Here is a 20,665-nt window from a genome sequence, read left to right on the forward strand (position 1 = left end):
GACAAATCTGATCAGTTTTTACAATGAAGTAAGCTCTAAGCTGGACCTGGGAGAGTCTAATGATCTCGTATATCTGGACTTCTCTAAATCGTTTGACACTGTGCCACATAATAGGCTAATATACAAAATGAGACAGCTTGGATTGGGTGAAAACGTGTGTAATTGGGTTAAAAATTGGCTCAATGATAGAAAGCAGAGGGTGGTAATAAATGGTTCATATTCTGATTGGGCCACAGTCACTAGTGGGGTGCCACAAGGTTCAGTATTGGGCCCCATTCTGTTCAATATATTTATCAACGACCTAGAGGGGCTGCAGAGCAAAATTTCAATATTTGCAGATGACACAAAATTATACAAAATAATTAATGCAATGGAGGACAATGTGCGGCTACAAACTGACATAGATAAGCTGGGGGCTTGGGCAGAAAAATGGCAAATGAAGTTCAATGTTGATAAATGTAAGGTTATGCACATGGGCAGCAAGAATGGATGTTACCAATATTCACTTAATGGGGTACCGCTAGGAAAAATGATATGGAAAAAGACCTGGGGGTACTAGTGGACTATAGACTAAACTGGAGTAACCAATGCCAATCAGCTGCTGCAAAGGCAAATAATGTTTTGGGATGCATTAACCCCTTAATGACACGGCCTATTTTGGCGTTGAGGACCAAGCGATTTTTTTTGTATTTTTCCATCTCCATTTTTCAAAAGCCATAACTTTTTTATTTTTCCGTGGACGCGGCTGTATAAGGGCTTGTTTTTTGCGTGGCGATCTGTAGTTTTTATCGGTGCCACTTTTGGGTACATAGACAATATCGTAAAATTTTTTATTTATTTTTTTATAACAGGGAGAGAAAACGCATCAATTCTGCCATAGATTTCTTTTTCTTTTTTTTACAGCGTTAATCATGCAGCATAAATGACACACTAAATTTTTTCTGCGGGTCGGTACGGTAACGATATCAAAATTATTATTTTTTTTAGGTTTTTACACTTTTTTGCAATAAAACCCCCTTTTTTTTGGGAAATCTTTTTTTTTTCTCTATAGTTGCATTCAAAGTCCTGTAACTTTTTTATTTTTCTATGTACGGAGCTCTATGAGGGGTTATCTTTTGTGAGACGAGCTGTAGTTTTTATTGGTACATTTTGGGGAATGTACGGCTTTTTTGATCACTTTTATTGCATTTTTTGTGAGGCAAAATGCTAAAAATTAGCATTTTGCCTCTGTTTTTTAGCTTTTTTTTTTACGCTTTTTGTCGTACAAAATAAAAAGCGTGTTCAGCTTTTTGTACACGTCGTTACGGACGCGTCAATACCCAATATGTGGGGTTTTAATTTTTTTCCCCTTTTTTATGCTAATATTAGAAAAAGCATAAAAAAGGGTTTTTTTTCCATTTTGTTTTTCCATTTTTCTTTTTTTACACTTTTCTTTTTTTTTATACTATTTGAGTCCCTCTGAGGGACTTGCAGCACTGTTCCTATGATCGCTGTCATAAGGCATGGCAGAGCTACTGCTCTGCCATGCCTTATCACTTGTACAGCGATTATAGGCATAGGCAATACAGGACGCCAGTGTCTGGCGTCCTGTTGCCATGGTTACAGGCCGGGCTCTCGCGATGACACCGCGAGAGCCGGCCGGAGACACAGAGGGAGCGTGATCCCTCTGTGAACTCTTTCCCTGCCACGATCTACTGTTGCAGCGGGACGCCGGCTGTGACTGACAGCCGGCTCCTGCTGCGGGATAGCGCGGGATATTATGTGATCTTGCGCTATCATCAGGACGTACCGGTACGTCCTGTTGCGGGAAGTAGCAGGCTCCCAGGACGTACCGGTACGTAGTGGAGCGGGAAGGGGTTAAAAGAGGTATAGGGGCGAAGGACGAAAACATTATCCTTCCAGCTGTTGTAGGGAATTCTTTATTCCCCGCAGGGATGAAGAATTCCTTTGCTGCATCTGTCACAGATGTGGCAGGTGCAGCAGGGAATTCTTTTTCCTTGCGGGGATAAGGAAACATCTGCCGCATGCTGCAGATGTGTTCTTCATCCCTACGGGGACATGGCAGCGGCGGACAGGTAAGTATTTTTTTAATTTTTTTTACACTAAAATTCTTGTTTTTCAGGGAAGAGCTTATATGTAAAGCTCTTCCCTGAAAAACAATTCAGGGGTGGCGGCAGACCAGCAGTGCGGCTCCATTGAAGACAGTGCGTGCATTCCCTATGGTGCACGCATGTCCTATCTTTACAGGCACGCACCTGTAAAACACTGACATGTGAACACACCCTAGGGAATGCATTGGTTCTTATAGAATCGTGTTTTTGTGCACGCATATGCATGCTCAAAAACATGCTCTTGTGAAGCCACGCTAACCCTGTAACAAAATTCCATTGTGTGTTTTTGAATCTGGAGATTAATAAGTAATCATTGCCTTTGTGTTTGATTTAACATTTTGTGTGTTGTGTAGTTATGGTGACACATTGAGCTTCATTATTTTATATTTGGGTATTTTTTTTCATGTAACATATCAAACATGAGTGGAACTTCCATTGTACAATCACCCATGTTTAATAAAACTCGATTTGAAAGGCTCTTTTGCGTTAATTAACCCTAAAGTAGTTGTATAAATCCCCGTCTTACAAACAATAGAAAAACTGACTGACCAGATCTTATCAAATTGAAAGCTGAAGGGGAGGGATAATTGGATATTAAAGGGAAACAAGTAGGAGTAGGCAAAAAGGGTAACAAATTTAACTGTAGCCTGTTTAGTCTAGGGAAAACTGTAAACTCATTACCAGTACCATATTATGTTAGGCTGAAATAAGACATATGTCCATTCAGTTTAGCCTATTAACCCCCCAATGTTGATGCAGAGGAAGGCAAAAAAAAAAAGCAATGAGGGAGAAGTCCATTTTCCCTATTATAGGGGAAAAAATCCTTCCTGTCTCTAATCTGGCAATCGGAATAATCCCTGTATCAAAAACCCTTCTGAAGTAATTAGTGACTATAACATGCAATATTGTACCACTCAGGAAAGGCATGGAGGCCCCTCTGACTTTGATTAGCATTTGCCCGGTTTGCTGAAGAATTTACATGTAAATAAATCTTGTTATTTGTATAGCGCCAACAAGAGATGAGCGAACGTACTCATTTAGGGCGATTTCGCAATCGAGCATCGCTTTTTTCGAGTAACACCAACCTATTCCGCGAGAGTTTCAGGTAATTTAGTTACTACCTCTCACAAAGCTGGGTACTCATTTTACCGACCTCAGTAGGATGGAAGGCTGAATGGACTTTGAGCCGGCTGCCTGAACCATGCAGCTTAGGACTTAGTGACCAGGCTTTTTTGCTTTTTTCCATTTTTGTTTTTTCCTACTCCCTTTTAAAAAATCGTAGCTCCTTTATTTATCCATCGAAGTCGCTGTATGAGGGGTTGTTTTTTGTGGGACGAGTTGTATTTTTCAATGGCACTATTTATTGTACCATATAATGTACTGAAAAACTTTTTAAAAATTCTTAGCGGAGAGAAATGGAAAAAAAAACGACATTCCACCATCTTTCGGTGCGTCCTGTTTCTACGACGCACAAACTGCAACAAAAACAATCTGATATTTTTATTCTATGGGTCAGTACGATTACTACGATACCAAACTTATATAGTATTGTTTTTGCTGTAGTACTTGTATTTTTTTTAAAGATATTAAATTTTTTTCAATTATTTTCTGCAGTCATTTTGTGCACGCGATAACTTTTTTATTTTTTCATCGGCGTAGTTGAGCAAGGGCTCATTTTTTGTGGGATGTCCTGTAGTTTCTGATAGTATCAATTTGGAATACATACGACTTTTTGATCGCTTTTTATTGCGTTTTTTCTGGGAGACAGGGTACATAAAAAAATGCATTTCTGGCGTTCTTTTTTTTTTTTTTCGGACGACGTTCACCGTGCAGAAAAAATAATGCGCTACTTTGATAGATCGGAGTTTAACGGACGCGGCGATATCAAATACATATTTTTATTTTATGATTTCGATTTTTTAATAATAGATATGGCAAAAGGGGGGTGATTTAAACTTTTAGAACTTTTTTTTTTTACAATTTAAAAAACTTTATTGATCTTTTTTTTTACTTTACTTTGAAGTCCCCCTGGGGGCCTTTAACATGCGATGCTTTGATCGCTCCTGCAGTATGACGTAATGCTATAGCATTACGTCATACTGCTTTTTGACAGGCAGTTTTTCAAGCCACCCTGTGTGGATGGCTTGATAGGCAGTCTGCTAAGGCAGCCCTGGGGCCTTTCATTAGACCCCCGGCTGCCATGACACCTGCACGGCTCCCCCGATCTCACCGCGGGGGGGGCGTGCGGGACCCCCAAACAGCGTTCGGGGCATTTAAAGGGTTAATAGCCGCGAACGGCCGAGCGCGGCTATTGCCCGCGGGTGTCAGCTGTAATAAACAGCTGACGCCCGTGCTGTATGGAGGGAGATAGCAGCGCTACCTCCCTCCATACACGTCTTGCAGCTGCAGGACGTAAAAACACTATGGCCCGGTCGTTAAGGGGTTTATTTCTGCTGCCTTAACACTCTGTGCCACACGAGGCTCTATATGTGTTTCCTTTTAAAAGGAAACCTGCCACTGGCTATAAGCATCATGAATTAAGTTATGATGCTCATAGGGCAGGCTCCCATGAGTATGGGGTGGTATTTTTTTATACTTACCCACCTCCAGATGCACATGCTGCCAAGCCTGAAAGTTGGTGTGCAGACCATGCTATCAGACTCAAGGCTGTGTGCGTGCTTCAATTGATCCCTGTGTGAGCGCGGGCACATAGCCTGCAGTTTTGACTATGTTGACATGGTCCATTCTCTGAATGCACGATCTGTGCAATGACTTTTGGGTTTAACACTGTAGGCACTTGGAGGTGGGTAGCTATAAAAAAAATATCTCCCTGGTCTCTGAGCATTATAACACAGTTTATGGTGCCAATAGCCAGAGACAGGTTTGTTTTAAAGGAAGTTTCCACTCAATCTATTGTTAGCACACTTGCGCTGTTACATATTCTGTGGGTGTCATGTTAGGTGTGGTTGGCATGAGCTCGTAGAAATCAACAAACGTAACACATCATGAAAAAATGTTCCAGAAGTTGAGTCTCTCTTTATTACTTAGTTCAACAGTTTAAAATCTGTTAACTGGGTGAAATCTCTTTGTTTGTGCCGTAGAGGTGTCTAGTGGTCAACAAGCTCTACACAAAGGGGAAAAGAGGTCCATTAAACACAAGAAGCCTCTCAGAGCCTTTATTGGCCAAGGGGGGAACCACTTTTAGGGCCTCAGGTGGCAAGACCGTTCATCTAATCATGACAACTCTCATCATTTGCATATCTGCTTAGGATGTAACTGCATGCCGAGTTTTGAAGCAAAGCAACAACTTCTTCTAGAGACTTGATATTTCTGTTTACAAATCATATATTTGGTTGTATTCTATTAGTTGGGAATGCAGGTTATATTTTATATGTTAGGGCTACTCTTACCCAATAATAAATGGTGATATATTGGGCTCTTGATTAATTTATGATTTTATGTAATAAACTTAAAAGTTAAATTTGGCAAAAGCTTATTTGTTCATACAGTAGAGTCAGTAATTTAAAGTTGCTTTTAGTATTAGAATAGAGTGTTTTTAAAAAGAAGTTTAAACAGCATACTACAAGGAGTTCTCTATTGCCTAACCCACATTTTTTTAATTGCATACAGGAGTTCTATGGAATCTTTCCTCTTGTGATGCTCTTAAAATGCCAATAATTCAAGATGCCCTAGCAGTGTTGACCAATGCAGTGATTATCCCAAATTCTGGGTGGGAAAACTCTATACTACAGGATGATCGCAAAGGACAGCTACATTCATCACAGGTGCTGCGCAATGCCACTGGGTGTCTAAGGTAAGATTAAATACGTGTGTGTGTGTGTGAGTAACTTTGAACGTATTGTGGCAACATTGGCATCTGGCAAGTCAGTTGGTTTTAAGTTAATGAGTTGGAATCAGTAAAAATTGTCAAACATAGGAAGCAACTTTGACAAAGGCTAAATTGTGAAGGCTGGACAACAGATTCTGAGCATATCTGGCTTGCGGGTTGTCCTGGTATGCTGTGGTTGGTGCCTACCAAAGTGATCCAGGGAAGGAAAACGTGGCCATTCCATGCCAAATTATCACAACTCCCAACTAATTGAATTGATTCGATTAATTTGTCCTTTCAGTCCACTATGATTCTTTCCTAGAATTGAGAAATGTATTTAATCCCGTGGACAGGCGAGACATAACTTCCAACAAAAAGATTTTTTTTTTGTTTACGTTTTTTTTATAGCAGGAGCAGAGGGACGGGATTAGTAAAGTCTATTTGCTAATCTCTGCCGACATTATAAAAAGGCAGATTTGGCAGAGGAGGACTGCTGTTATGCTGCAGAGTTTCAACAAATTAATATTGCTCTGGACTCAGGTTGTCAGTTTAAAGAAATATTATATAATTGAGCAGGTGTGGGCAGCCATGATGGGAAGCCACAACTGTAAAATGTCTACAAGCAGTGATTTACTGCCTAATAGCTCCCTGTTATCTGGCCAGCGCTGCCTGTGAGGAGAAAGGATCCTGCACTGACCAGATAGCAGGGAACGCCCCGGCAGTAAGTCTCTACTTACAGACCTCTTAGAGCGCTGCCTCCCATCATTACACACTTTCAAAGGATGCAGTACAGCATCTAGTATTTGTGTCATTTGGAGAGCTTTCACACCCAGTGATCTGGGACCAAAGTCCCCTTTTACATAAGCATATATTGTGACATTCAAAGACCGTCTTTGAATCGCCCTGTATACCGAGACTTCTAGTAGCACATCTGCTTCAAAACCACATAATATAAAAGGGTTGTACCAAGGTTAGTACTTATAATAGGGTGGCATAAAAAACTCAGCTTTGAACTACAAAGCAAGACACCCTCTATTTTTTTCCTTTCAACAAACCTTTATTTGGTTGCAGTTCCAGGTTCTTAGGTCTGTGACAAGGCTGTGCTCAAAGACCAGGAATTTTCAAACTTTTTTCTAAAGACGAAGAAGAAAAACAACTGTTGCTTCAAGTCGTGGAGGCAAATTGCAAGGATGATTCAACACAGATTACGTCTGCTGTTCAGTCATGAAGCACTAACTAAAAGTATTTATGTCGTAATTTTGACTATTTTTATATATTTGGAAATATTTTTGTGGGAACAGCACAAATGTGTAGATGGTCAGGAGAAATGCCATTGTCAATACGTAATGTTGTAAAGTATAGTGGTTCTTGTGCAAAAGCAAATTGTTAAGATTAATGCTGTAGCTTGTATAATTGGAAATCTTGTGCATACACTCCATTTCTCATAATGTACAACAGTTTTGAGCACCACTGTCACGACTCGAATCGGGAACCTCCTGTACCCCAAGCAGTAGCCCTTCCTATTGAGCCATCGCTCTTTGGACAGTTCTCTTGCATACCTGTTGCCTTGTCTCCAGATTCTGTTAACCCAGCCCATGTCCTAGCTCCGCGCAGCTCTTGATTAGACTTCCTATAAAAGCCTGGCCCTACCACTGCACCAGTGTGTGATTAATCTGCTTTGCAGTACGGTGTAATCCAGCTCCACATTGCCTGCTTCTCTGCTATTTCTGCAAGACCTCCTGATATTGACTTCTGGCTTCCTTTCTAACCATGCTCACCACCTCATCCCTTTGTACTGTGATCCGAGATTTCCTGTTGATGAGTTCTGGCTCACATCATGTGACCGTAGCTTCACTTTCACTTTATAAGCGCCATCTTTAAACTGTTATATATAAAAGTATCCCAAACAAAAACCCCACCTGCTTGAAAAAGGAGTTAGTTACACATCTGAAATGCATTGAAGAGCTATCTTTTTTTCTCTTCAAAATGATTTTATTTTACATAACATACAAGTAAGCATTGCTGCATACAGAGTTACAGCAACAAGTAAGTATAGAAGAAAAAAGAAGAGAAGATTGAACGGACCTAGTTGTAAATCATATGCAGACAATTGGGTGAAGCTAATTAATGTATAAACGTCACATAAATCATATTTCTGTCATTTACATTTATGTTGAATTGTAATTAGTTAAGCTTACATTGTATCTATTACTGCATAGATTCTCAATTTTAAACCAATATCTGAGTCAACCTATAGCAATATCAAACTGCTACCACACATTGCCGCCAAGAATTCCACAGTGAGTCAAAGCTATTCAGGCTGTTATTAGATTTAGCATGTATTTTTTCATAGCTATAATGATCTGCCACTGTGTCTAATAGATCTTTGATGCAAGGAGGGGAACATGATTACCATTTCCTAGCTATGATAAGTTTTGCTGTCAGCAGGAAATGACATATCCATTTTCTATGAATTCTAGGGATGAGATCACTATCCAACAATAAGAGTACCAACTGTGGGTTACATCTCAAGTAAACTCCTGTTATTTTTTGGATTTGGCTAAATACATCCCTCCAGAATATTTGAACTTCAGGGCACTCCCAGAAAAGGTGGTATAATGTGCCATCCTGAATACAATTTCTCCAAAACTCTTTGCTCATTGTAGGGAAGTTTCTTGCTAATTTGGTAGAAGTATAATACCATCTTGTCAGAACTTTGTAATGAGATTGTAGAAGACCAGTAGATAGAGTGGATTTATTAGCCCACTCAAAGGATTTTAGCCATTGAGCTTTAGAATACTTTCTCTTCAGATCAGTTTCCCAATTTACTAAATGAACCTTTTTTGAGTCTCCCATGTCCCCCGGAAGAACATTATAAAATGTCCTTGTCATTGAATTTTGCGTAGTGCTACATTTGGAGAGTAAAGATTTCAAACCTTTCGGGACTGTGAGGCCTTCCCTATGGGAATTGTGTACAAAGCATTTTATCTGATAGTAGGAGTACAATTTGTTAGCACCCAGACCACATCTTTCTCTAATTCCGTTGAAGGAGAGCAACCTTCCCCCCCCTCTACGAGTTCCGATATATATTTAATTCCCCCCCCCCCCCCATCCACTAATATTCAGGTTTTGAATAAAATATGTGAGGGTCTCTAGCGGTAACTCAAGAGGTTCCAAACCTGTAAGGTAGCAAGCATAGGAGGTAATAGATTTTGAACATTTGCGAATGGAGTTACCTTCAGGTAAAGAATGCTAATCATGGAAGCATTGAGAAGAGAGTCTAATGACCTGTTGTTGTTAAGGTATTTTTCCATAAGGCTCCATGTTGTTGGCCGGGGAACACTCAACCAGGTGAGTTGATTTAATGTAGTTGACTGATAGTATGCATATAAATTTGGAACTCCTAACCCACCTTGCTTACGGTGAAGGAACATAATCTGAGCTGCTACTCTAGGCCTCTTGTTGTTCCAAATGTACCACATTAATTGTTTTTGGAAGCCTGAAATAATCGATTGTGGGATTGGATATACTAATGTGTGGAAAAAATATAGAATTTTTGGTAATAGTAACATCTTGTACAAAACAATTCTCCCAAACCGAGTGTTTCACTTTTCCCAATTGCTCTAGCTCCTTTTGGATAGTTGAGAGCAGGGGACCCAAGTTTGCAGAAACTATATTTGACAATGGATAACCTAGTTATATACCCAAGTATGGAATTTCAGGATGCCATTGGAAAGAGAACTCTTCCTGGATATCTGCCTTCAACTGCCCATCTACGTTAATCCCCAGTATTTGTTATTTATCTATATTCAAATTGTAATATATTTCCTTACTAAATAGTGATATAATCTCTGTTACCTTTCTCAAATAATTAAGGGGATCAGTCAAGAACAATAGTACATCATTGGCAAAAGGTCCGATTTTATGTTGCCTAAACAGAAAAGGGGCTCCCTGGATCTCTCAGGTGATTCTGATTAACTCTGCCAGAGCTACCATGATCATTGAAAACAATAATGGGGAAACAGGACAACCCTGGCGAGTTCCATTTGTTATGAGAAAGGGTGTGGACAAGGCCCCAAGAACTCTGGCAGATGGCGAGGAGTATAAGGCTCGAATCGCCTGCAGGAAATTCTTTCCTATTCCAAATTTTTCAAGGGTAACAAACACAAATCCCAAGTGGAGTCTATTGAATGCCTTCTCTGCATCCAGGGCAAGAAGGAGAGAAGGCGTCCGAGTCGACCCCAATGTTGAAATCAGGTTTAACGTCCTCCTCGTACTATCCGCCGCCTGTCTTGCACTTGTAAAACCCACTTGATCTTTATTAATTACTACTGACAGGACCTCAAGACGTCCTGTGGCTAGAATTTTTGAGTAGATTTTGGTGTCTGAGTTAAGGAGGGATATTGGTCTAAAGTTAGCTGGACTAGTGGTCGATTTACCCGGCTTGGGGATAGTGACTATGGTTGCCTGTAGCATTTCTGCTGGCAATATCCCACCTGCTATTGTGTCATTAAATGTGGAAGCAAGGTGCGGTGAAAGGATCAGAGAGAACAATTTATGGTATTCATTTGAAAACCCGTCTAGCCCCGGGGATTTAACATTTTTTAGTTAATAGCTTTGGTTACTTCTAAAAGAGAGATGGGTTCATCTAGTTTATTTGACTTATTACCTATGGTAGGAAGGGTCATTTTTTTAGAAAGTCATCTATGATAGTGGAGTTAGGCTGTCAGATAGAAGGGTCATCTTTTAAGTTGTATAGCTTGGCATAAAAGGATTTGAACTCTTCAACTATTTGCTGTCGATGAACAATTTTTGTTGAAGGATCTTTTAGATTGATTAACTAAGGTATTTTGCTTTAATTGATCTCTGTCTTGTGAGGCTTGCCATTAATTTTGAGGGTTTGTCCATATGAGAGTAGAAATTAGCCCTCCAGTAGATAGAATTTCTGTTATACTCTTCAAGCAGAGTTGATCTCAGGGTTCGCCTTAGTGCCATTAAGTCTGTCTGTTGTTTGTTCGCAGTGGAATTTTGTAAATCTTGTTCTTGTCTCTTTATTTTATCAAGAAGCTCATCTATATTTTTTCTTTTGTTCTTGCTATACTGTGCATTAAGCTTAATCAATACTCCTCTAAAAAACTCTTTATGCGCATTCCATAGGGCAAAATTACTTATTTCTGGTATTTAGGGGATTTAAGCAAAGTTATATTGTTCCTCCAGATCTTGTTGATATTATGGGGGGTCCTAAAGCAAGTTTTAAGTATATAGGAGAGTGATCAGACCAAGTAGTTGAGCCTATCTCAGACACCTGAACCATTGATAAAGTCTATCTATCAACCAGGAAAAGGTCTATACGAGAAAAGGTTTTTGTGATGATGGGAATAATACGTAAACTCTTTGGACGAAGAATTAAGACATCTAAAAGAATCGTATAGGCTGTCCTTGTGAAGCCAGGGACCCAGTATGGGTGAGGTTCTAAGACTAGCAGTAGAGTCAATTGATTTGTCAGGGATGATATTAAATCTCCACACATTATCAACTTTCCTATATTTCCATTATCAACAGACCGGCGCTTACCCCTCCCCCCCCCCCCCTCGCCCCCTCTCATTGCACAGAACGAGAGGGGAGAAAGACAGGTGAGCCTGCATGGGTGGGGGGGGGGGGGGGAGAACAGAGGGAGGGAGTTTAGCAGCCACGTGCTAAACTCACTCTCACCTACAGCCGCGGCCATGGGCTCCCATAGGAGCCCGTGCAGCGGCTGGACGTATTTCAGCCAAAACATAGTTTCAGAACTATGTTTTGGGTCCTACGTAAAAACGCCCGGCGCTATATTGGCCGGCCGGGCGTTTTTACGTCTCACAAATACGCCCATAAACAAAAATTAGGGAGAGCGCCATAGCCAGGGGGACAGAAATAATTGTATAGGATTCTACTTACCAGGTGTCAGGCGGAGCAACAAAACAACTTTTTGTGTCCCGCCTGCACCGGGAATCCAAGTTCGCCTTTTCTAAGGTTTCTTTGCTGAAGGGTCTTCTTGCATTATCCAGAAGAGTAAATATATGTGTATCTAATAGTACTCAACCATACTGTCCTGGAGAGCAGCAGCTTATAGAAATACCCCAAAGTTTAAAAACATATGTGGAAAAGGTAATATAAAGAAAAAACTTTCTTTACAGCTACGCTACAACATTAACCCTTGAGTTGCTTTTAACGATTTACCTGTATTTGATTATGTGGGGAATAAAAAGTATTTGCTTTCTATTGAACTGAGGTTTTTTAGAGGCTTATTCCCTTATCTACTCAAGGGTTAATGTTGTAGTGCAGCTGTAAAGAAAGTTTTTTCTGTTTTTTCTTTACAAATACGCCCATGTGATCTGATGCATTGAAATCTAATGCATCAGATCACAGCGCATATCGAACAGCCGTTTTCACGTCCGTCCGATATGCGCTCATGTGAAAGAAGCCTTATCCTCAGTCAGGGTCCCCAGCTCTTCTTGCTGAAGCTGCTCATTCCCTGCAGCTGTGCCCTGTATGCTGGCAGCACAGCTAGAAGAGGCTGATGTGGGAGATGGGGGGGGGGGGGGGGTAGAAGAGCCCACAGGTACCATTTTGGGAGCTGCTGGAGAGTTTACAGGATCTTCCGCCCTCCCCCACTCACCCCTCCTGACGGTGACACTCTCCTCTGTCCCCTCTGCAGTGTTCTGTGCAGCTTGGCAGAGTCGGCAGAGCTAACAGCTGAAGTGCAGGGACTCCGTTCTTCCTCCTCACTTGCAGTGGAGCTGGTGGGGGAGCGAAGTCCCCGGGAACATGCAGCCTGCTCCTGTCCCACAGTCTTCACTGTAAAGAAGTCTGAGACCCTCTGAGGAGGCTGTATGGATGTCGTCCTCTTTGGCATGATGAGCACTATGCTGGTAGCTTTCTCTTTCAGCTGGAGCTGCTGCTAGTATTATGAAAAGGTAGCTTTACAGGCTGAGGATGAGCAGCAATCAGTGCAAGGTGCCCATCTTGTCTGGCAGTCAGGCCATGCCCCATTGCAGAGCTATCTTGAAGGATCCCCTTGACCTACTGTCTTTCGGAATAAAGAATCTCTAAACCAACTACCTGCATCATTTGCGCCTAATTAAGAGTTTTACAGCAAACCTGGACATAAAGCAGTTCTGCCTTAAACAAGCTATCTCCTCACAGAAGTACTCCAGATTTATACCTGTACCACTACATTAATCTCTTCACGTTTACATAGATGTGCAGCTTTTCTTTACACATTGTTACATTAATCTCCACAACGGCAGTACGAGTTTACCACGGTAATCCAGCTGACGCCCTCCCTATCACTGGAGGACAGGTATCCGGTAACGTGATTAATCCCAATAAGGATGAAATGGACTTTTGACTTGTGAGTGTCTATCCATTAGATGGACCCCTGCACCAGCCGAGCCCTCACCTTTTGTAATCATTTGTTTCTGTCTTAGGGTGGATTCACATGAGCCTGTTTATGTCCGTACAATTGTACGAACAAAAACACGTGCCTATTAGAACCATTGGTTCTCTATGGTGTGTTCACATGTCATGTTTTACAGGCGTGCAAATGGATGTACCTGCAAAGCATAGGACATGTGCGCACCATAGGTCTGTGGTGCATGTCAATATTCCCCAGCTGCCACAGCTGTGGCAGAGGATTTCTTCATCTCGGCGGGGAGTAAAGCCTCATTGGATCTCTTCTCTCTACCTCTCCTGTTATCTAGCTAGCTTCTCGATCATCCTGCACATAAACATATACCCCCACATTTGCCCCAGTGAGTGCCTATACAATGAGCAGCAAACTCCTTTCCATGCTGCCAATGAATCTGAATGTTGTAAGCTACTCATTTGGATCCAGGATCTGGGCTTCAAAAGCACAATGCGCTCACATTGCATACAGTAATATGCACCCTTGAATGTCTGGTCAAAGACCGCATACATAGCAAAAGATGTACACTGGACGGCACTTTCTGTCAATCATGGATTACTTTCTGAATGGGGATTGTACAGATAGATGAGCTAAAAGTAATATATGCAAAAATTCAAATAGATAAGCAATAGAGATGAGCGAACGTACTCGTCCGAGCTTGATACTCGTTCGAGTATTAGCGCGTTCGAGATGCTCGTTACTCGTGACGAGTACCACGCGATGTTCGAGTTACTTTAACTTTCATCTCTGAGACGTTAGCGCGCTTTTCTGGCCAATACAAAGACAGGGAAGGCATTACAACTTCCCCCTGCGACGTTCAAGCTGTATACCACCCCCCTGCAGTGAGTGGCTGGCGAGATCAGGTGTCACCCGAGTATAAAAATCGGCCCCTCCCGCGGCTCGCCACAGATGCGTTCTGACATAGAGGAGGGAAAGTGCTGTTGGTGCCGGAGCTGCTATAGGGAGAGTGTTAGGAGTATTTTTGGCTTCAAGAACCCCAACGGTCCTTCTTAGGGCCACATCTAACCATGTGCAGTACTGTAGAGCCTGCTTTTTGCAGTGTTGCACTTTTTTTTTTTTTTTTGTATATCGGCCGTGCAGAGCATTGCACCCTGCAGTAATTATACATACTCCAGGGCCAGTAGTGGTGGTGAGGCAGGGACAGAAGACATATATTGTGAGGCAGGGACAGAAGAGATATATTGTGAGGCAGGCACAGAAGACATATATTGTGAGGCAGGGACAGAAGACATATACAGTGTATATAGGCAGTGGGCTTTTCCAAAAAACATTTGTGGAAAAAAATCTATTTGGGCTGCCTGTGACTGTCCTCAGTGTACTGGGTCTCTGCTGGGGGTAGTTGTCCTCCTAATTCATACGCAGCCAGCTAAGTGTTACAGCAGGCTTGCGCAAAATTATTTCCTGGCTCTGTGTTGGCTGTTAAATCACCGCTGTATTCCAGTCCACAGTGCAACAGTGTGCAGTTATTTCACATACTCCAGGGCCAGTAGTGGTGATGCAGAGAGAGAAGACATATACAGTGTATATAGGCAGTGGGCCTTTGCAAAAACATTTGGGGAAAAAAATCTATTTGGGCTGCCTGTGACTGTCCTCAGTGTTCTGGGTCTGTGCTGGGTGTAGTTGTCCTCCTAATTCATACGCAGCCAGCTAAGTGTTACAGCAGGCTTGCACAAAATTATTTCCTGGCATTCCGTAAGCGAAGTCAGCCTCCAACCACAGGCCAATAAGCGGCACATTTAATTACAGCGTTCTGTTTCTGCACTACTGGTAATACACCATGCTGAGGGGTATGGGTAGGCCTAGAGTACGTGGACGCGGGCGAGGACGCGGAGGCCCAAGTCAGGGTGTGGGCACAGGCCGAGCCAGTGCGGTGGCCAGGGGTAGAGGCAGGGCCAGACCGAATAATCCACCAACTGTTTCCCAAAGCGCCCCCTCGCGCCATGCCACCCTGCAGAGGTCAAGGTGCTCTACGGTGTGGCAGTTTTTCACAGAGACGCCTGACGACCGACGAACAGTGGTGTGCAACCTTTGTCGCGCCAAGATCAGCTGGGGAGCCACCACCACCAGCATGTGCAGGCATATGATGGCCAAGCGCCCCACAAGGTTGGACGAAGGCCGTTCACCGCCTCCGGTTTGAACCACTGCCTCTCCCCCTGTGCCCCAACCTGCCACTGAGATCCAACCCCCCTCTGAGGACACAGGCTCTACCGTCTCCTGGCCTGCACCCACACCCTCACCTCCGCTGTCCTCGGCCCCATCCAGCAATGTCTCTCAGCGCACCGTCCAGACGCTAGCGCCACTGTTTGAGCGCAAGCGCAAGTACGCCGCCACGCACCCGCACGCTCAAGCGTTAAACGTGCACATTGCCAAATTGATCAGCCTGGAGATGCTGCCGTATAGGCTTGTGGAAACGGAGGCTTTCCAAAGCATGATGGCGGCGGCGGCCCCGCGCTACTCGGTTCCCAGTTGCCACTACTTTTCCCGATGTGCCGTCCCAGCCCTGCACGACCACGTCTCCCGCAACATTGTACGCGCCCTCACCAACGCGGTTACTGCCAAGGTCCACTTAACAACAGACACGTGGACAAGCACAGGCGGGCAGGGCCACTATATCTCCCTGACGGCACATTGGGTGAATTTAGTGGAGGCTGGGACAGAGTCAGAGCCTGGGACTGCTCACGTCCTACCCACCCCCAGAATTGCGGGCCCCAGCTCGGTGCTGGAATCTGCGGCGGTGTATGCTTCCTCCACTAAACCACCCTTCTCCTCCTCCTCCTACGCAACCTCTGTCTCGCAATCAAGATGTGTCAGCAGCAGCATGTCACCAGCAGTCGGTGTCACGCGGCACGGCAGCACAGCGGTGGGCAAGCGTCAGCAGGCCGTGCTGAAACTACTCAGCTTAGGAGAGAAGAGGCACACGGCCCACGAACTGCTGCAGGGTCTGACAGAGCAGACCGACCGCTGGCTTGCGCCGCTGAGCCTCCAACCGGGCATGGTCGTGTGTGACAACGGCCGTAACCTGGTGGAGGCTCTGCAGCTCGGCAGCCTCACGCACGTGCCATGCCTGGCCCATGTCTTTAATTTGGTGGTTCAGCGCTTTCTGAAAAGCTACCCACACTTGTCATACCTGCTCGGAAAGGTGCGCCGGGTCAGCGCACATTTCCGCAACTCCAAGACGGACGCTGCCACCCTGCGGACCCTGCAACATCGGTTTAATCTGCCAGTGCAACCGATTGCTGTGCGACGTGCCCACACGGTGGAACTCTACGCTCCACATGTTGGCCAGGCTCTATGAGCAGCGTAGAGCTATTGTGGAATACCAACTCCAACATAGGCGGCGTACTGGGAGTCAGCCTCCTCAATTCTTTACAGAAGAGTGGGCCTGGTTGGCAGACATCTGCCAGGTCCTTGGAAACTTTGAGGAGTCTACCCAGATGGTGAGCGGGGATGCTGCAATCATTAGCGTCACCATTCCTCTGCTATGCCTCTTGAGAAGTTCCCTGCAAAGCATAAAGGCAGACGCTTTGCACTCGGAAACGGAGGCGTGGGAAGACAGTATGTCGCTGGATAGTCAGAGCACCCTCATGTCTATATCTCAGCGCATTGAGGAGGAGAAGGGGGAGGAGAAGGAGGAGAAGGAGGAGAAGGAGAAGGAGAAGGAGAAGGAGAAGGAGAAGGAGAAGGAGGAGAAGGAGAAGGAGAAGGAGAAGGAGGAGAAGGAGAGAAGGAGAAGGAGAAGGAGGAGAAGGAGAGAAGGAGAAGGAGGAGAAGGAGAAGGAGAAGGAGGAGAAGGAGGAGAAGGAGAAGGAGAAGGAGAAGGAGAAGGAGGAAGGAGAAGGAGAAGGAGGAGGAGGAGGAGGAGGAGGAGGGAGGAGGAGGAGGAGGAGGAGGAGGAGGATCCTGAAAGTATCTTCCTAGTGAGGACAGCCATGTGTTGCGTACAGGTACCCTGGCACACATGGCTGACTCCATCTTAGGATGCCTTTCTCGTGACCCTCGCGTTACACGCATTCTGGCCACTACGGATTACTGGGTGTACACACTGCTCGACCCACGGTATAAGGAGAACCTTTCCACTCTCATTCCCGAAGAGGAAAGGGGTTCCAGAATGATGCTATACCACAGGGCGCTGGTGGACAAACTGATGGTAAACTTCCCATCCGACAGCGCTAGTGGCAGAAGGCGCAGTTCCGAGGGCCAGGTAGCAGGGGAGGCGCAGAGATCAGGCAGCATGTACAGCGCAGGCAAGGGAACATTCTCCAAGGCCTTTGCCAGCTTTCTGGCTCCCCAGCAAGACTGTGCCACCGCTCCCCAGTCAAGGCTGAGTTGGCGGGAGCACTGTAAAAGGATGGTGAGGGAGTACGTAGCCGATCGCACGACCATCCTCGGTGACGCCTCTGCCCCCTACAACTACTGGGTGTCGAAGCTGGACACGTGGCCTGAACTCGCGCTGTATGCCCTGGAGGTGCTTGCTTGTCCTGAGGCTAGCGTCTTGTCAGAGAGGGTGTTTAGTGCGGCTAAGGGGGAATCATCACGGATAAGCGTACCCGCCTGTCAACCGACAGTGCCGACAGGCTTACACTCATCAAGATGAACAAAGCCTGGATTTCCCCAGACTTCTCTTCTTCACCAGCGGACAGCAGCGATACCTAAGCAATACGTAGGCTGCACCCGCGGATGGAAGCATCGTTCTCTATCACCATCAAAAACGGGGACATTTTTGCTTCATCAATCTGTGTATAATATTCCTCCTCCTCCTCCTGCTCCTCCTCCTGAAGCCTCACATAATCACGCCAAACGGGCAATTTTTCTTAGGCCCAGAAGGCTCAGTCATATAATTTTTGTAAACAATTTTTATACGTTTCAATGCTCATTAAAGCGTTGAAACTTTCACCTCAACCAATTTTTATTTTAACTGGGCAGCCTCCAGGCCTAGTTACCAATTAAGCCACATTAACCAAAGCGATTAATGGGTTTCACCTGCCCTCTTGGTTGGGCATGGGCAATTTTTATCAGGTACATTAGTACTGTTAGTACACCAATTTTTGGGGGCCCTCGCCTACAGTGTTATCCAATTAATTTTTAGCCCACCTGCATTACAGCTGATGTTACATCAGCTGTGTTGGGCACTGCAATGGGATATATTTATGTACCGCCGGTGGGTTCCAGGGAGCCACCCATGCCGTGGGTCCACACGGAGTTGTAACTGCATGTGTCCATTTCTAAAGAACCCCAGTCTGACTGGGGCATGCAGTGTGGGCCAAAGCCCACTTGCATTAAACATGACATTACCTCAGCTGTGATGGGCACTGCAATGGGATACATTAATGTGCAGCCGGTGGGTTCCAGGGAGCCACCCATGCTGTGGGTGCACACGGAATTCCCATTGCGGAGTTGTACCTGCCTGTGACTATTTATAAAAAAAACCCGCGGTCTGACTGGGGCATGCAGACACCTTGACAGAATGAATAGTGTGTGGCACATAGGTTGCCCATTGCTATGCCCACGTGTGCAGCTCCTGATGGCGGTGGCACAGGATTATATTTCTCATTGCTTCTGTACAGCATTGTGGGCTATCGCCCCGCCCCTTTTAAAGAGGGTCGCTGCCTAGCCGTGCCAACCCTCTGCAGTGTGTGCCTGCGGTTCCTCCTCATGGCAGACGCACTTATAAATAGACATGAGGGTGGTGTGGCTATGAGTGCAGCTGAAGGCTGCGCAGGGACAGTTTGGTGTGCGCTGTTGACACTGGGTCGTGCGGGGGGGGGGGGGGGGGGGGTTGGGCAGCATGTAACCCAGGAGAAGTGGCAGCGGAGTGTCATGCAGGCAGTGATTGTGCTTTGTTGGAGGTAGTGTGGTGCTTAGCTAAGGTATGCATTGCTAATGAGGGCTTTTCAGAAGTAAAAGTTGTTGGGAGGGGGGGGGCCCACTCTTGCCGGTATTGTGGCTTAATAGTGGGACCTGGGAACTGGAGATGCAGCCCAATATGTAGCCCCTCGCCTGCCCTATCCGTTGCTGTGTCGTTCCCATCACTTTCTTGAATTGCCCAGATTTTCACAAATGAAAACCTTAGCGAGCATCGGCGATATACAAAAATGCTCGGGTCGCCCATTGACTTCAATGGGGTTCGTTACTCGAAACGAACCCTCGAGCATTGCGATAATTTCGTCCCGAGTAACGAGCACCCGAGCATTTTGGTGCTTGCTCATCTCTAAGAAGCAATAATTAAATACAAATGATTCTTCCAAAGTCCCTAAATCCAAAGTCACTAATCCCAAGTCACATACTTAAGACACTGCATATTTTAGAATACAGTACACGTAGAATACAACTATGCACACTTACGCAGCTCACACACTCACTTGTATTTGTGGTGCAGAGTGTTAAGGCAGAAGAAATGCAGTCCTAAGCTCTTGCTCACAACCTGAAAGTGGTGGGTTCAATCCCAACAAGGTTCAGGTAGCCGACTCAAGATTGACTCAGCCTCCCATCCTTCTGAGGTAAAATGAGTACCCAGTACTGGGGATGTCAATGGCAAACCACCCCACAGTTAAAAATAGTCTGCAAAGAAAGTATTACAATCTGACATCACGTGGGATACAGTCATGACTCCTTACCTTACTGTAATATCTTCTCTATTTGTATGCCTATATATAAGTATACATAAGAAAATTTTCATTATGTATATTTCCAGTGAAGTGTGAACTCAATCTAAGTCTATGGGCGGATTCTTGTATAGCTGCCATAGTGATGTAAAAATATGTGTGTGTATATTAATAAATTATTATTTTATAAGATGATAAATAAAAGGTAAATAAATTTGGGATCATGCTAATCATATTGACCTACAGAATAAATTTATGTCATTTTAGCTGCCAGGGCAGTTTGAAAGATTGCCTTTGCGTGTAAATGGAAAGAGATTCTACAGATGCTTGTAATCACACTACAGATTTGCATTAACAAGTTGCAAAGTTAAAAATGCAGTTTACAAAGATAAATGATGAACTGGAGTCTCAGAGGACTGAGCTCAGGGAAAACCTGGAAAGGGAAAAAGCTACTTGCAGCCAGGCAGAGAAGCAAACAAAGATCTTGAAAAACATACTGGACTACAAGGAAACCCAGGAAGAACTCCATGAGCAAGTGGTGTCCCAGCTACAGATAAGCTTGGATGAAGAAGCTGAAGTATATGAAACCCAGATCCAGGAGCATAAAACAGAATCATGTTCTAGTTATGGGGCAACTACCCAAACAGTTAGAGCAAAC

The 20,665-nt window shown here is 44.4% G+C and overlaps 1 protein-coding gene across 2 annotated transcripts in view; it reads left to right on the forward strand.

Moving 5' to 3' along the window:
• CTNND2 (catenin delta 2) overlaps positions 1-20,665 on the forward strand; it is a 731,828-nt gene that overhangs the window by 423,777 nt on the left and 287,386 nt on the right. For both annotated transcript variants that reach the window (XM_066579126.1, XM_066579127.1), the window contains one exon: positions 5,742-5,925. In XM_066579126.1, coding sequence (XP_066435223.1) covers positions 5,742-5,925 — 184 coding nt within the window. The remainder of the gene's footprint in view (positions 1-5,741; positions 5,926-20,665) is intronic.

Source organism: Eleutherodactylus coqui, chromosome 9, assembly GCF_035609145.1.
Source record: "Eleutherodactylus coqui strain aEleCoq1 chromosome 9, aEleCoq1.hap1, whole genome shotgun sequence".
NCBI lineage: Eukaryota > Metazoa > Chordata > Amphibia > Anura > Eleutherodactylidae > Eleutherodactylus > Eleutherodactylus coqui.